This window comes from Taudactylus pleione, unplaced genomic scaffold, assembly GCF_031769625.1.
Source record: "Taudactylus pleione unplaced genomic scaffold, aTauple2 ptg000010l, whole genome shotgun sequence".
NCBI lineage: Eukaryota > Metazoa > Chordata > Amphibia > Anura > Myobatrachidae > Taudactylus > Taudactylus pleione.
In genome coordinates, this window is record NW_028284413.1 from 10,184,554 (window position 1) to 10,203,158 (window position 18,605).

At 45.0% G+C, this 18,605-nt stretch overlaps 1 protein-coding gene across 1 annotated transcript in view; it reads right to left on the reverse strand.

Moving 5' to 3' along the window:
* Nucleotides 1–212: 212 nt before the first annotated feature.
* Nucleotides 213–18,605, reverse strand: part of LOC148542689 (intestinal-type alkaline phosphatase 1-like) — a 53,161-nt gene continuing 34,768 nt past the window's right edge. Inside the window, exons 6-10 of the mRNA XM_088467442.1 lie at nt 6,574–6,643; nt 6,275–6,409; nt 4,777–4,968; nt 1,150–1,266; nt 213–466 (exon numbers count right to left, since the gene is read on the reverse strand). Of these exons, the coding sequence (XP_088323568.1) occupies nt 213–466; nt 1,150–1,266; nt 4,777–4,968; nt 6,275–6,409; nt 6,574–6,643 (768 nt within the window). The remainder of the gene's footprint in view (nt 467–1,149; nt 1,267–4,776; nt 4,969–6,274; nt 6,410–6,573; nt 6,644–18,605) is intronic.

Here is an 18,605-nt window from a genome sequence, read left to right on the forward strand (position 1 = left end):
TTACAAGACCCAAGTAAATATATAGAAAAATGTAGCAGTTGCAATAGCAATGATTGGGAAAGTAAGCCGATACCGTTTGCTCATTTAATAGTCAGTGCTGCAGCTTTTTTGTGCACAGATGTATTTCCAAAAGCTGTTAATATATGAAGTTTAGAAGCTCTAATCAAAAATTTCAGAATCACAGGACGTTATTAAGAAAGATATTACTGATCTCACCACAAGAGGGCTCCACATACAGTGATCACTAGCAGCATGGTGGGAGAAGAATTAAGTAAACCTGAATTTGGAGGACAGTCTGTATAGGGTTCCAGACAGGCTGCATAGGCCATGACATGGGCAATGTAACTCTGCTCATGGATGCCATGGAAGAGATGGGCTTGGGGTCCTTTAGCCATAATGGCCACATCTTCCCCTCCATGCGTCTCTGATGAAAGCGGAACAGCCGACTGCTGTTTGTAATTTCCTTCTATGGGAAACAAATATAAATGTGAAGCTGATAACTATGTTTATAAAAGAAATCATAACCAATGCCATGCAGTTCTACAAGATAGAATAAAAGCATATTACATTTACAAGGTAAAGTGTTAGGGAAGTGTAAGACTTTAATTACACATCTACAAGTGTCCACCTGAAGCATCACTGTCCAACTGTCTGCTCACAACCCTGAAGGACAGTGAGCATTTCCCACTATGAGCCTGATTCAGAGGTTTATGCAAGTCTTCGATGTTTAATGATCTGTACATGCTCATATGCATATCTGGTCCTGCAATGTCACTGGCAGTGCCCCAAACACCACAGCATGATTGATATCTTGCTGTCTTTGGGGGGCAAAATGATGGTATGTCAGCCCCATTTTATGGGCATGGCACAGCCAGGGGATACGTCCTTGGCCGCAGCTTCACTGGCCCCAGCAGCGTGGTTTTGCTAGACATCCTGAGTAATCTGAGGGTTACTCAGATGTCCCATCTTCTCCTCAGATGCAGCATCGTATCAGAGAAGCCGGCAGTGTTAATCTTTTCACTTACGACACCTGCTGCAGCTTTTGCATATGTAAGCACAGGCGTTGCGTACAAAGACACAATGATGGTGCCACTAATGTAACACTATGAATCAGGCCCTATTAGCAGTGAAGGAATAATGAATCCATACCTATGTTAATATTGGTAATGTTTTCTCGTAATCCATTTACAAGCTTAAACCCAGGTCCATTGCCATACAGCAGGCTGGTAAAGGGATTTCCATCCATGGCTCTATCTGGAGCTTGTCCTGCCAAAAAAATACAGAATAACCATTTAAATGTGTTTCTGTACAAATATAAAAAAAATAAACTCAAGACAAAAACAGTTGATTAATTTACATATGCAAATATTTGTTTCTAAATGATCATTACAGTAGCTCAAAATATATTCAGAGTCAGAAATCATGACATTAAGCTAATAATACAAAATAAACCTTCCCTAATGTAAGTTAATGAATGTGGCGTAACTAGGGTTTTTGGAGCCTAGGGCAAGTTAAAAAAATTCCCCTTATGCAGTGCTCCTGTAGTAGTGCCCCTTATTCAGTGCCCCCACTAGTGCCCCTTACACAGTGCCCCCAGTAGTGTACCCTTATACATTGCCCCAGTAGTGCATCCTTATACAGTGACCCCAGTAGTGTACCCTTATACAATGCCCCCAGTAGTAGTCCCCCTTATACAGTGCCCCCAGTAGTGCACCCTTATACAGTACCCTAAGTAGTAGTCCTCCCTATGCAGTCAACACTAGGCAGTGCCCCCAGTAGTAGTCCCCCTATGCAGTGACCCCAGTAGTGGTCCCCCCTATGCAGTGCCCCCAGTAGTGCCCCTTATACAGTGCCCCCAGTAGTAGTCCCCCCTATCCTGTACCCCCAGTAGTGCCCCCAGTATTGGTCCCCCCAGTAGTGCACCTAGTAGTAGTCTTCTCTATGCTCTGCCCCCATTATTGGTCCACCCTATGCAGTGCCCCTTATACAGTGCCCCAGTAGTAGTCCTCCCTATGCAGTGCCCCCAGTAGAGGTCCCCCTATGCAGTGCCCCCAGTAGTGCCCCTTATACAGTGCCTCCAGTAGTAGTCACCCCTATGCAGGGGATGCAGTCAGAAAGCAGACGGTCAAAATGCCGACCGCTGGCTTCCCGACTGTCAAATTCCATCCGGGTACTAATGACAGGGATCAAAATCCTGACGCCTGTCATTATACCTATGCCAGGAGCCCGATGCCCGGTATACCGAATGAAGGTAAGCCGGACGGCGGGTGCGGACAGCCTAAGGGTTAGGTTAGGTCTCCCGGGGGGGGGGGTAGGGATAGGTTAGGGGAAGGGGGGGTTAGGGTTAGGCACCCCGGGGGGAGGTTAGGGTTAGGCACCCCCCGGGAGACTTAGATTTAGGCTGCGGGGTCGGGGGGGTTAGGTTTAGGCACTTGGGGGGGTTGAGGTTAGGCACTAGGGGAGGAGGTTAGGGTTAGGGGGGGTTAGGTTAGTTATACTTACCTAAATCCCCTGTCGGAATCTTCACTGCTGCTGGTCTGCCGGCATCGGGATTCATACTGATTCCCCATGCAGTGCTCCCAGTAGTGGAAGTGCCCCCAGTAGTGGTCCCCCCTATGCAGTGCCCCTTACATATATCATACAAAGAAACTCACACAAAAAAACAACACTTGAATCCCCGCTCTTGCGCCCGCCACCATCCGCTCCTCCTTCCTCCCCCTTGGCACTAAGGGAAAGATGTCATGACGTCTCTCCCATCACCCATTGCGGGAGCCGGAAGGTGGAGCTCATGAGTGATCTCCAGCCCGGCTCCACCAGTGGGCGCAGCAGCCAATGAGAGCCTGTCTGACTCTCATTGGCTTCTAAAACAAACGCACCACCACCGGGTAGTACAAGTGTACTACCCGGTTCCTGCGGCAATGTGTTTGTTACTGTGTAGTGTGGTCTGTACTACACTGACTTGAAACCCTGTCCTGGACCGCGGCCGGCAGCGCGCTCCCCCCCCCCCCCGCCGCCATTCAGATGGCGCCCAAGGCACGTGCCCTGCACGACCCCCCTAGTTACACTACTGCTACAAAGTTACATTAATTATTATAACTTAATCAATTAAACACAAACAGGATAATGACAAAGTTGTACATCTATAATTTAACTAATACAGAGGTTTCCCAAACTCAGTCCTTAAGACACTCTAACGATCCAGGTTTTAAGGATAACCATGCTTGGGCACAAGTGACTTAATTAGTCAATTTGATTTAACCATCTGTGATCAACCATGGATATCCTTAAAACCTGGACTGTTTGGATGTCTTGAGGAATGAGTTTAGGAACATCTGAACTAACAATTGCATGGAATATTCAATGTGAACATTTGAAGACTGCAATAATGAACAATCAATACTACGTGATTATTCCAGAATTCCACCCAGAATTCCATATTTACAAAAATGCCAAAGGATATAGTATATATATATATAGTAAATATATATGTACCAACCCCTTAGAAGAAGTCAGGAGGAGACAAAACGCGTTAAGGAGCTCTATTCTCTTGCCACCTGAACTTATTTCTCCTGAATGAAGATAAGCATTTTAACATATTTATTCCCTTTTTTGCTGCTCTAAATTTATTTATTATAGTATATTCTATATTATAGAATATTCCATACATTATAGTATTCTGGTATTTATGGGTTGGGTTGGCTACAATGGTTTGTTTATGGCATCCATTTACCCACGTATGCACTTCCGGGTTTGAGCTGTGGGAGGTGACTAGTTGATTGATGTGGCTATATAAATCGGCTCATTTGGCAGGTGAACTCAGGGTCTCTGAGGTGGAACTATGTTGGTGATTATTATGTCTTGACAAAGGTCAGTCCTGACCGAAACATTTACTTTTTACTATGCACTATGTGAGTAATTAAAACAGCTTTTCTACAACTGGTGAGTGCCCATTCCGTTTGGACTCTGTATATTCAGGACATTGATGTCCTTAGTGGAGCATCCCATACTTTGACATCTATATACAGTGAGTGCAGCTTTTAGGATTGTTTATATATATATATATATATATATATATACACATTATACACATACTGTATATACACATAAACATATAGTTTGCTCCAGCACTCACAGAATTCATATATCAAAGCGTCAGGTGCCTTCAGAGTACTACACAACAAATATCTACAGCAGGTGCGGCACTCACGGCAATAAATCACTCCTTTAGACCATCAAATTGTCACAGAGAGAAACAAGGGTGCCACACTGTATTAAAAGTGATTATTGTCCCGGGACCTACTGCTGGATGCCTTCTTCTGAGAGCTATCTATGGATAATCTTGTGTCTAAAGAAACTCCATTGGGTATTTTCTATGGCTCTCTTTGAATGTTTATTGTCTTTTATGTAATAAACAACATGTTATACTGTATCACATGGTTATGGGCCCTTCTTTTTTAAGTTTGTGATCTTGCAGGAATTCTCAGAAGATTCTCATGTCAATTTCTTGTGGTTCCTAACCACGGGGTGTTGCATCAAACCTTGGAGAGAGATAAAACAACAACCAATCAGCTCTTAACTGTCACTTTACAGGCTAAACAGTTAGGAGCTGATTGGTTGGTACTTTATCTCTCTCCAAGGCTTAGTACATCTACCCCTTTATACACTTAATATATCTCCAAGGTTTGAGACATCTCCCCACAGTCCTCACGGTAAACTAATAGTCCAGGTTTTAAGGATATTAATAAGTTATACCAATTTCGCAATGGAACCACTCACCCAAAATACTGTTGCCACGGTCTGTGTAGCCACCAAAGGTGAAGACGTGGGAGTGGTCAGCGGTCACAACGGTCAGTGTATCAGATTCTGAGGTCAGCTGCCCGCCCCTCTGAATGGCTTTGTCAAACTCAACAGCCTCAGTCAATGAATTTCTTGCATTTGAGTCATGGTGACCATGGTCAATTCTACCACGTATAGAAAACATGTTAACAATGTTAGCATGTATAATACTTTAAGTATCATTGGACCATAGCAAAGAAATGCTGCGATAATAATACGACCCAAATATACTGTTATTATTAAGGATTTGTCAACCATTAGCAATGAACCTGCGGGGTCGATGACATAAGCGCCATCACGTGCTGAGCCGGTGCTTTGAGATGAAATCATCTCCAAGCACCAGCTCTCTCTATGCTGAGCACGGGACATGATTCGTATCAACACGGGTTACCCGTTCACATTGCACCGTAAGCCGGGTTGAACACGCATTCAACCCTGCTCGTTACCCGGGTTGAAATGCCTGGGTTATTTTAACCTGGCCCTTTCACAATGAACAATAACCTGGGTTGCTGCGCGTTCACATGCAATAGCTTGGGTTATTGCTGGCAGAGCAAAGGGCAAAGGGGTATTAGTTGCATGTTAGCATTTGTGGGAAAGGAAGCATTACATGTGTTCTGCTGTTTTAATAATAGAAAATCAAGAGAGGGGGGAAAAGCAAACTTTCTGCAACTATCATCCAGCTGTTGACTAAGTTGCTACTCAGGGCTGTAACTAGGGGTGTGTGAGCGGTGCAGCCGCACAGAGTGCAGGGCTCTGTGGGTGGCACCGTCACTGCCCTGCGGCCCTTGCCTCTGGCTAGTAGGGTGCATGGAACAATAACCTACAGCGAGTATCGCTGCGGTAGGCACCCTGCCATGCAGGGGCGTAACTAGACCTAGTAAAATTTCCACTGGCACCCTAGGTCCCCGGCCCCCCCTCGGTCCATACCCCCCCCTCCTCCCCCTCCTCACTCCCCTCTCCTTGACTTACCTGCTCCCTGGTTGCTCTGTGCAGGGCAGACACAGGTCCTCTCCCGTTCGGCTCCATCACTCCTCACTGACTGATGCTGGGAGGAGTGGGCCAGGCCTGTCAATGAGGCAGGACGGAGGCGGAGCCGACAGGAAAGAGGCGACCACAGAGAGGGGTGCCGTGACCTCCGAGCAGGTAAGTCAAGCAGAGGGTAGTGAAAAGGTTGCGGAGGGGAGTGTGGGGAGAGGGGGGGGCGGATCGAGGCCTGGCAGCCATACCCCCTGCGCCTACGGTAGTTACACCACTGCTGCCATGTATACAGCTGCACGGAGCTTCTTGAAGTTGTTACTTCTCAGCTTTTGTGTTCAGATCTATCCAAACCCAGTTATATACATACTCCGATTCCTTGCAGACCAGGTCACTTATTGTGACAATAAGTAGTTATCAAAAATTGTTTTAGTTCAGCTTTCTCCCCACACAATATACTTATCTTCTACAAAGAGAAAGAACCCGTTGGGATTCTTGCTCAGTATCTTAATGGCCTTCTCAGTCATCTCAGTGAGGGACGGGTCCATGTTAGGATCACGATCAAGCTCATACTTCATATCTCTTGGCTCAAAAAGACCTAAACAATTTCAATCATATAATGTATATAGCAATTACACAACAGTGCCGGTATTATAAAAGTTATGATAAGTACAAGTCATGTATTATCATCCCATATCCCCAGAGATTGCTATAATATATATCGTACTGTATGTACATCATATCATCATGATATTACACTACCAATAAGATAATCAGTTCCAGTTTCATCCACAGCATCAAGTTGTTGTTTGTTCCACACATATCGTGACCCCTGCAAATAAACAAAAAAGTGACATACAAATGTCAGCTACATGCTGTTTCATTACAGAACTCAGAAATAGTTGGTTGTCAATTGTTTTGAGTATGGGATACCAGCGCTCAGAATCTCGATATCGAGAACCCCCTCCCTACCCCTAATCCTCTCTCCCCGGTGCCTAAACCTAAGCACCTCCCCCAACCATCGGGATTATGACCACATCCCTTTCATAGTGCCAGACACACCAACAATGCATAAGTATATGTATGTATATATCTATATATCTATACATCTATAAATATATATATATATTTATTTATTGTGTGTGTGTATATACATATATATATATATATATATATAAACACATCTATATATACTTTTCTAATGTAATATATTAAATAGGTGCTCAGGATTCCTTTAAAACAGGCTTGTCAAACTCAAAATACCAACCAGGCCGAAAATTCAAGGTCAATGTGGGCCGCAACAAAAAAAAAAGTCATATGCAATTTTGAAAGGTTTATTAACTATTATTAATAAAAAAAACAGTTCAGTGCCCCCTGTAGTAGTGCCCCTTATGCAATTACCCCCTGTATTAGAGCCCCTTATGCAATGCCCCCTGAAGTTGTGTCCATTATGCAATGCCCCTTATGCAGTGCCCCCAGTAGTGCCCATTATACTGTGCCCCTTATACAGAGCCCCCAGTAGTGCCCCTTATGCAGTGCCCCCAGTAATGTCCCTAGTAGTGCCCCTTATGTTGTGCACCCAGTAATGCCCCTAGTAGTGCACCCTTAAGCAGTGCCCCCAGTAGTGCCCCTTATGCAGTGCCCCAGTAATTCCCCTAGTAGTGCACATTATGTTGTGCCCCCTGTAATGCCCCTAGTAGTGCCCCCAGCAATGCCCATAGTAGTGTACCTTATGTTGTCGCCCCAGTAGTGCCCCATTTAGTGCCCCTTATGCTGTGCCCCATCCCAGTATAGAACAGGTCCCACTCACATGTGCAGTACTTACCTTTCTTCACAATGGCCGCTGATCACTGCTCCAGTACACGCCGTCATCACTCTCACCCCCGCGTAGACACTGCCGCTGACTGGATCTAATTAGATCCAGAGCGGCAGACGCAGGCTCCTCTCATCGTGTGTGACGTCATGACATCACCTGTGCGCTGCATCACTGAGACGCTGGCCTCTGAAGAGATCAGAGGCTTCTTTAGTCTCTGATCGCTTCAGAGACCAGCGTTGATAGTTTTAAATAAAGTAAACACTGCCCGATCGGAGCTGAGCTCCGATTGTGGCAGGGGTGTGGGCTGCATATTATATAGATTTGGGCCCACACTGTCGGGCCGCATATAATGTTTATTCTGGCCGCATGTTTGACATGCCTGCTTTAAAACAAAAACAATAAAATCACACACCCAAGTAATAATAAGGTGAATTGCAAATGTATTATTCATCTCCTTTTTTTTTTTTGCAGCCTGAAAAGTAGAGATGTGCGTAGACCACCACATTTTGGTTTTAGTTCTAAATCAGCGTAGTGGTTTTGCTCTGGTTTTGCCAAAACCACCCTCATGTGTTTTGGTTTTGCTTATTGTTTGGGATTTCTTTAAAAATATATAAAAACAGCTAAAATCAAGTAACGTGGATTTGTTTTTGTTCCTATAGTATTATTAACATCAATAACATTCATTTCCAATCATTTCCAGTCAATGTAAACCACCTCACAGCTCACAATATTGTTTTCACCAATATTGGCCAAAGACTGCAGCAAGCTGGCTGGCTAAACTAAGCGACAGAGCAGTGCCACAAACACATGGCAGTTTAAAAGAATATATACTATCACATATATGAAAAACAATGGTAAGTAAGTGCAGCTCCCATCAAGTTAACTTCTCTAGCAAACATACACAAGAGCCTGTTTGTACTGGATTGCAGGTGCTAGTTAGTGTCTGACAAACATATACAGTGACAAAGATGCCTGCAGTTCTTTATGCCCTTCCCACCCACTCCAATTACCTACACCTCTCTGTAATGGTGACTAATATGTAGTACTGCAGCATGAACTACAGCCAGCACCCTCTCCATACACTCTCCTGTGTGAAATGGCACCTGAAATCACAAGGGAGAGACTTACATGCAATCCGAAACACGCAAAATCCATTTTTGGGATCCAAACTTGGCGAGAAGCCCCGAGTCGGGACTCAAGGCCTAATTCAGACCCGCTCGCGAGCGTAGGACGCTCGCAAGCGGGTCGATGGTGCCCTAATGCGCATGCGCACAATGGAGGGAGCTCCGTCGTGCGCATGCGCGAGACCCGCATAGCGACAGCCAAGCTGTCGTTCCGGGTCTCGCACCAAAGGGGGCGTGCTGTCGATGGTGAGTGACAGCACGCCCCCTTTATTGGGCGTGCCGGGGGCGTGGCTGCCAGACGGAGGCTGTGATGTCAGTGGGAGTGATTTTGGCTCTGATAGAGCCAAAATCACTCCAGGGCTTGCGGCCACGAGACCCTACCTCAGGGTCTCGTCGCAAGCCCGATGGTCGCGATGGTCTTGACCTTCGCGACCATCATCATGGACGCTCGCATAAGCTGTGGGTGGTAACCCATAGCTATGCGAGCGTCCAAGAGGCCACTCCATTTTTAGGTAGGAGGGCCCTGATTCAGAGCGAGCGCTCTGGTCAGAGCGTCCGGCTCTGAATCAGGCCCTCAGTTCTACTCGGTACCCCAAAGTGAACCAAGCCTCGACTCGGTTCAGCTTGGAAGCCCAAAGTGATCCAAGCCAGGACTCAGTTAGACTTGGAAGCCCAAAGTGATCCAAGCCAGGACTCAGTTAGACTTGGAAGCCCAAAGTGATCCAAGCCAGGACTCAGTTAGACTTGGAAACCCAAAGTGATCCAAGCCAGGACTCAGTTAGACATGGAACCCCAAAGTGATCCAAGCCAGGACTCAGTTAGACTTGGAACCCCAAAGTGATCCAAGCCAGGACTCAGTTAGACTTGGAACCCCAAAGTTTGGGCGTGTTCAGTCTTAACAAAACCAAACTACTCATCTCTACTGAAAAGTTGTACCGTTCATATTGTTAAAGCAATTCTGTGCTGACACAGGTCAAAATGAGATCAAGAAACGCTCGTCTCATGGGAATATATAAGCGCTCAAGACAGCATGCAATGTTTTCTGAGCATGGCCCATTGACCTGTTTGTGTCAGCAATTTCAACCCTACACTTTTGTAACTAGAAAAGCATCCAACTAAGAAGTCTTATGGTAAAAAAAAAATAGGATTATATGTAATTGTTTGGAATCATTCACTTGCATACTGAATATTACAGCTAATGCCTCAACACATTTTCAAAGCTCATACTTCACTACAACAGTGCTGCAGTTCTCTTCCAAACATAAGTGCTGCAGAGAAGCCTACTGTATACTGTATATACTTGCATGCAGGGCCGTTTCTAGGGGCAGGCGACCCGTGCAATCGCACGGGGCGCGCTGCCTCCTACCCCTGCTGTAGAAACAGCATGTTAACTGCCAGGCGCCCGCTGAGATTCAGTTACCAGCGGGCACCCGGCAGAGCAGCTGGAGACGGAGACGGAGGCTCCTGCTTCCGGCTTCCGGCTCCCACAATGTGCACTATGGGAGGACGTCATGACGTCTTTCCCATAGTGCAAAGAGAGGAGCAGCCGAGCGGAGCGGACGCCAGAGCGGGGCTGAAGGTAAGTGTTACTGTTTTTTTTTTTTTTTTTTGTGTGTGCAGGCAGCCTGGACAATACTTGGGGGGAGGCACTACTACTGGGGGCACTTCTGCTGGAGGAGCCACCACTACTGGGGGCACCTGGGCACAGCTACTAGGGACATTACTCTGGGGGCACTTCTACTGGGGGAGACACCACTACTGGGGGCACCCGGGCACTACTACTGAGGACATTACTCGGGGGGGCACTTCTACTGGGGTTATTGCTTAGGAGGCACCACTACTGGGTGCATTACTCAGGGGCCAGGGGCACTTCTACTGGGGGCACTACTACTTGGGGCTTTTCTACTTGGGGCACTACTACAAAGGGAGCATTACTATTGGGGGCACTAATACAGGGGCATTAATACTGGGGAATTTATAAAGGGGACACTACTACAGGGGGCATTACTATTGGGGGCAATACAACTGGGGACACTACTACTGGGGCACTACAACAGGGACCATTACTATTGGGGGCATTACTGATGGGGGCATGACTACAGGGGACATGACTACAGGGGGCACTACTAATGGGGGCTCTGCATAAGTTACACTACCACTGTGGACACTGCATAAGGGGCATAAATACAGGGGACACTGCATAATGGGCACTTTTGCCTGAGAGCCAGTGGGGAAGCCTAAGACCTGTCAGGATGGAATGGCAAGGGAGGGGGCTGGAATGAAGTCTGTATTATGTGAATCATGTTTTTTCAATGTGTTTTATGTGGTTCTGGATTTAATAATGTATTTGAGGTGGATGTGGTTTTAAAACGTAGTTTATGTGCCTCTGGCTTTTCCAATATTTTATGTGGAAGTGGTTTGTTGCAGTGTATTTTATGTGGATCTGGCTGGGCTCGCTCCGAACGCGACTAAAACCGGGTGTGATGCAAGGTCATACTTCTGCAAATGTCACACCACAGGCATGTACACAGAAATGCGGCGTGGGCTTGTGACAGCTAGGCCACACCCCATTGTGCGCATGCTGTCTATCGTTTGTTTAGCTACATATATTTTTCAGCGCTTTGCCTCTGACAGGTTTGCCACCCCTGGGCTCAGTAGTCACAGTGGCATTTTGACTGCTCGCACTGGGAGCCTCAGACCCTAGAAACTGCCCTGCTTGCATGCTGTGTTTCAAAGTGAAGGCAACAGAAACATGTACAGTATAAAAATATTTGTAGGTCATCTTATTATCAGTTGGGGTATTCGTATTAAAGCATTTGGTGGACTTAACATTTAAGTGGCGCAATCTTGCAACACCTGCGTGTGCCTTACAAGGCTGGCCATCCAGCACCAGCTGATGGGCATAGAGGAACGTGCTAACGATAAAATTATTTTAAGCATTTTGCACTGTCCTGCAGTATAAGAGCAGATAAGTGGATGTTCATGACCAGCAGTAAGAAAATACCCCAATGGAAGCGACATCTGGGTGGGAATTTGCTAAGTAGTGGGTTTGCGATAGAGCCAGGATTTCTGCATTTTCCTGGTGGTTTTGCATCCTGCCAATTTACTAAGCTAAAAACAGATGCAAAACTACACTTTAGAGTAAAAGAATGCAGCCCAATATGAGATCTTTATTCTAAGGTTTCCTCCACACACCTCTCCTGTTAAGGAAATTCCAGAATCTCTGGTAAAACACTTGGGGCGGTATTTAATTAGTTTCACATCGGCGAGAAAGTTTTGCCTGCCCGACTTTTCGCCTACATCGCGTGATTTGGATGCAAAAACTTATTGTGCACACCTCCGCTATTTGCCATATTCAATTACAAACCAGGCGAAAACGCCAAGTGGCGAATGCAGAACAGGCTGAAAGTACTGTCACAATTGGGGAAATCAGTCTGAACCCCCTAAAAAGATGCATCAACATTGGGGATCAATGTAGAAGTGTTCCAATAGCCCTAATAAGGCTATTTGGGGTACTGAAGTTGTTGAAAAATCTTGTTATTAGCGTCCTTATAAAAGTGGTGAAAGCAGTACAAAGCAGTATTTTTTGGTGAAAATAAGTAGTCCAGTCAAATTTGAGGTACTTGAAAATGGGTACTAGCATGTCTCTAAAGTGCAGTTTTTAAAAACTTGAAAAACACACCCTCTGGGGGCGTGGCCTGGCTGTTAAAGAAGACGGACGCACATGGCCGGGGCTCCTGCTGAGAGTGGGGTGAATTACCACTTATAGCCTCCCTGACGACCCCTCCTTTCCCCCCTGTCCTCCTGCAGCCTATGAACATCGGTCGGTGAGGTTCGCGGAGCCAGGCCGTGTTGTTTAACATAGCCGCAGGTTGCAGCCCACTGACCCGCCGGGAGCCGGGACCTCGATATTCGGCCGTGAACCAGGGACGTTCGTGGCAGTGCCGTTACCCCTGCAGCGTGTCTCTTTACCTGGCCCCCTACTTCCGCTGACTACTGGGAGCGAACTTACCTGCTTCTGCCGGACAAGACCTCCTGCATGCTGCTGCCTGCCGAGACTGCCTGCCGCGTCCTCCACATGACTCGGTCTCCTGCCGGGGACATACTCCACGTGTGAGCAGTCGGGCCTTGCTGCAGGAAGCTGAATCTGAGGTCTCTGTGAGTAACGGGAGAAGTGGCTGACTCTCTTGTTGTGTCCTGTGGGCCCTTTGTCTCAGTGGTCTCATTCCCTTATTGCTGCTGCCCAGGGGTGTATCTACCGGTCTGTGCGCCCCTGGCAAAATAATGGACTAGCGCCCCCCTCCCTCCAAATTTTCTGAATAATTATATTCTGTCTCCCCAGCCATCCCCCTTCATTCTCCACAGCCATATCCCTTCAGTGTCCCCAGTCATTAGCCTTCCACTTTTTGTGTCCCCAGAATTTTCTATTCTGTGTCCCCTGCCAACCCCTTCTGTGTCCCCAGGCATCCCCCTTCATTCTCCACAGCCTTTCCCCTTCTCTCTCCCCAGCAGTCTCTTTTCAGTGTCCCCAGGCATCCCCCTTCATTCTCCACAGCCTTTCCCCTTCTCTCTCCCCAGCCAACTCTCTTTTGTGTCGCCAGGCATCCCCCTTCTACTCCTCCCCCCATATCCAGCCCCCGCAGCCCACACAGATACTTACCGTATCTTCCTGCTGTGGTGTGGCTGCGGCAGGCTCCTCAGTGAGTACAGCAATGCGGCGCGCGTGACGTCATGACGTCACGCGCGCCATGTGTAAAGGTAAACTTTATTAGTCAGCTGCTCTGTGCTCAGCTCCTCCACAGAGGACGAGGAATAGGAGGACGCAGCCCTGCAATGGAGGAGCTCCAGCCCCTGGCACACAACGAGCCTCAAGCTATCAGAGTCCCGGGTCAGAGCCATGCCGCTGCCCTCCTCCCAACACTCCCTTTCCGGGCATCCGATCTCCGGGTCCTGCAGCATACCCACACAGGCTCCCTTGCCTGAAAACACCTACATCTCTGCTCTGTCCCCCTTGGAGGCAGCCGCAGCATCGTGGGCCTGGCCTGACACCCTCAGTGCCCCAGACGAGCCTCCCCCTGGCCGGTGCAGGCGGGCGGCTACAGGGTCGTATCTACCCTGTAGCTGCAGGTGACACCACCGGGCAGCGCCCCCCTTTGGCCGCCGCCCCTGGCGAGTGCCATCCTGGCCAATGGGTAGATACGTCCCTGCTGATGCCTTCCCCTTGTATATGAGTGCTGGAATGTGAGACATGTTGGCTGGAACAGGGTTTCCATTTCCACACTGGCTTTCGTGATACAGATGTTGAGGAGTTCTGGAGCAAATTGAATATCTATTGTTTTTCCTTTAATACAGCGTACAACACTGGACTTTTTCCTGGTTTAGCTGGATATGTCATAAAAGGCCTTTAATATCCAAATATGCTGATGCAAGTTTGGCACTGCTCTCGGACGGAGTTCATAGATTACTCCAGAATTGATATATTTGAGATCAGATCTCTCATCTGCCCATTCCTATTACGTTTTTACTCCAATATCTCTGTATTGTTATCTCTATTTCTGAAGCAGCTCTGACCTCCAGTGGCCATATTGTTCTATTTTATCAAATATGTGAGATGATGTGCGTCATGTCCATTTGATACAGCTGAATGTGGTAACCCCAATACCCCTCTACATAATGCTACGATAGCTGAATGATTCTTTATATTTCTATATAATAACTATCAGAATCCCATTTGACTACACACCTGTGAATCCTTGATATAAGAGGTGCTCATCTAATTAGGTCTATCCCCTCATGGCTCCGAAAAGAATTAAAGCTGCCAAATCAGCTCCACCTGTTCATTTCTTTAGCTCTTCCTCCAACCCTACTAAAAACCGTCCCCAACAAACATCACCTGAAATTACTCCTGCTTCTCAGACCTTGACTAAATGAGTAAGCAGCCCTGCAACACATCCTCAAGAGGACTTGGATATACTAGATGGTCCAGTTACTCTGAGATCCATTCACGCTATGCTGAATTCATTTAAGATGGAAATAACTTCAGAATTAAAATCGAACATTCAAGCATTACGGGCTGATATATGTGAGGTTGGAGATCGAACTGACCACCTAGAAACCAAGATGGAAGAGCTCGTCGCATCGCATAATGATCTGATATCAGCTCATGATCTACTTCAAGAGGACCTGAATGCTATGCGTGATAAAGTGACCAACTTAGAAGATCGCTCAAGGCGCAACAACATAAAAATAAGAGTTATTCCAGATTCTGTCACAAATGCAGAACTCTACGATTATGCAACAGACCTCTTTCAGAAATTGCTTCCTACTGCCTCTTCTTCGGACCTCCTTATTGACAGGATTCACAGACTTCCTAAATCGAAACAGGCTACAGCCCATTCTCCCAAAGATACTCTTCTTATGGTACATTTCTTCCACATTAAGGAACGCATTATTAGAGCTGCTCTGCCTTCCTCATCTACAGCTGAATGTCTGGATAATCTTCAGTTGGCAACACTTGCTAGAAGACGTCTTTTCCACCCAATTACGGTGGCCCTATGCAAAGGAAATGTGCAATATAGATGGGGATTTCTTACCAAACTGATCATGTCCAGAAATGGTAAATATACCGTCATACATACACTCCCCGGAAGATGGCCCTGCTATTCTCCAGGATTGGGGCATTGCTATTGACAGTTCTCCTAATCTAGAAAAAAATATAGGTAGGAACCTGCGCTTCAATTTTATGGATGCTGCACTTCAATCCACTGAGGTGGTCACACAACACCTCACAAAATGGCATAAACAATAAAAATGGGAAAAAGGCGCAACCTTCTAGAATATAATAAACAATAAATATAAATAATCCCAATTAAAGTCCACAAAATCACTAGAGAAGTGAAAAATGTCCTCCTTCAATTTTCAGAGTGGGGTAATTCCGACAAATGAGATCCTCATAGTTGACATGCAAAAAAAGGGGAAAATCGCAATATAGCGTAATATATTGATTTTAATCACATAAAAGTTAACACAAAACGTATATCCAACATTTAAAATCCTCCACCAATATCAAAGCAGCGTACCAGAGGTGGCGGTGTATAATGCACACCCATTCACGTATAAGCCAAACAATCCAAAGTCTCCCGGGTACAACCTGGAATGACAGCTCCTGGATGTGCACTCTTTGCTTAGATGTTAAAAATCCACTGGTGCTGTGTTCCTTTCACCAACGCGTTTCAACTCCTATCTGGAGTCTTTTTCAAGGTGTATGTGGTTGTGGTTTAGTCAGTACCTTAAATATCCCCTACTACCCTCTTATAGGTTAATCTGGGTAGGAGGAGTTCAATAATATAATACATTTCTTCAAATGTGCAAATAAAACAATCATGATACCTTTATAAATATAAGCATATCTAAAAACAATTCTATAGATCTACAATAAAAATGAATAATATAAATTGCACTTTCATTCTAAAAATACATCGTTCAGTGGGGACGCGTCACTTCCTGTTTGTACAATACCCGGAAGTGTGCCGCTAATTCCCCCGACTTGAACCAACCTTGTGGCCTCAGCAAGGACCGCGTCAGCCTAGAAGTCCTTCCAGCAAAACAATCCCCTCCGCAGCGTCACAACCGGACGCTTTGCCAGCGCATGCCCGCCGGTACACGGGAACAAGCCTGTCCCATGTGCCAGAAGTCGGGTGCCGCAAGGCATCCGGTAGGGAGATGGTCCATACGTCACATCCGGAAAGAGCACTGCAGCGTGCTGTATGTAAACAATGCATCACTTCCGATGTAAACAGACCCACTCTTATACATAATACATAAACAGGGTAACAATAAAAAACCAGGGAACAATAAAAAATGGTGCTAAAGGAACCATTTAGGTTCAAAATCGACGTTTAATCCATTAGGTGCTAAAGTGCCAATTTCATAAATAGATTTCATCTTTGTTTTAGCTAAAGAAGTTTCCACATCTCTTTTTCTCCAATGGCCTTCTACTTGTTGGATTCCTATCACCAATTTCAAATATTTAACGGAACATTGATGAACTTCTTTGAAATGTTTAGAGAGTGAGTGGTTTTCATATCCCTTTTTAATGTTCCTAATGTGCTCGGCCCATCTTACTCTTAAAGGCCTAGATGTTCGGCCAATATATTGGAGGCCGCAACTGCACTCAATTAAATATACACAATTCTTATTATTACAAGTGATAAAGTCACGAATCTCCTATTGTAAATTTTTTGAATTGGCACAATATTTTTCTATTTTACTTGACTGGTTCTGATGATTTTTGCACATAATACACACACCACATCTATAAAATCCTTTGCTTTTGACTCTCCCCTCTCTTTTCTTATAAATTGCTCCTTTCACTAATTTATTCTTCAAGTTGGGAGCTCTCCTATAGATAAATTTTGGATTCTTAGGGACAATAGATTTGAGTATGGGATCTTCTTCTAAAAGATGCCAGTGTTTTCTTATGATTTTTTCAACCTCCTTATGTTGTCCATTAAAAGTAGTTATAAAAGGGAGAGAAATCTCTCTTTTAACTTTTTCCTTAGTAATTAACAACTCTTCCCTATCAATATTTTATCATTTGTTCTATTACGGGATCAATGTCAGTAGTGGTGTATCCTTTAGATAAAAATTTTGATTTAAAATCTTCTGCTTGTTCTTTAAAAACTTGGACATCTGTGCAGTTCCGCCTTATCCGTCTAATTTGTCCCTTAGGGATATTGTTCAACCATAGGGGGTGGTGGTTGCTCTCAGTACTTATATAGGAGTTACTGTCAGTCGGCTTACAATAATTCCTAGTATGTAAAGTGCTACCTTGTATATATAAGACTAAATCTAAAAAACAAATTTCCTCAATACTGGATTTAAAAGATAAATCAATATTAAAAGAATTGCAATTAAGTCCAGAACAAAACGTATTAAGACTGTCTAAATCCCCCTCCCATATAAATAAAATGTCATCAATAAAACGATACCATTTAAAAATGTTGAGAATAAAATTGTTATTGGTCCATATAAAATGCTCCTCCCACCATCCCATAAAAAGATTTGCATGTGCAGGGGCAAAACGTGTCCCCATGGCTGTTCCCTTCCGCTGTTGGTAAAATTTCTCATTATACCAAAAGAAGTTATTTTCCAGAATAAACTTAATACCCTCACAGACAAAGTTGATTTTACACAACGAAGAATCACTCTTGGTGAGAAAATATTTAACAGCCTCTATTCCATGGGAATGGTCAATAATAGTATAGAGCGAACTAACAGCTGTGACCAATATATAATTATCCTTCCATTTTACTTCTTTTAATTTATTTAAAACGTCAGTGGTATCTTTTAAATAAGATGGAATCTTTAAATCCTCCAGCTGTAAACAGTGATCAATAAAATGGGACAGGTTTGAGGTGGCAGAGTCTGTACCTGCCACAATTGGACGTCCTGGGGGATTAGTACAGTCCTTATGGACCTTGGGGAGAATATAGAATATTGGAATAGCAGGTTTTTCAATATACATATATTTTTCCTCATTTTCCGTTATAGCCCCTTCTATTCTATATTTTTGTAACATACTTTTGAGATTTTTATTTATTTTGTCACTAGGATTAGTTTTCAGAGGTCCATACGTCTCTCTGTCATTGAGCTGCCTCATAACTTCTTTACCATATTTAACAGAGTCCATAACTACAATTCCACCTCCCTTATCGGCGGGTTTTATCGTAATATCTGAATTTTCACTCAGATTTAATACAGCTTGTCTTTCCTTTGGGTTCATATTTCCAAATTTGCCCCATTTAGGTTGGATCCTATTTAATTCTGCCGATACAAGTTTATTGAAACTCTCT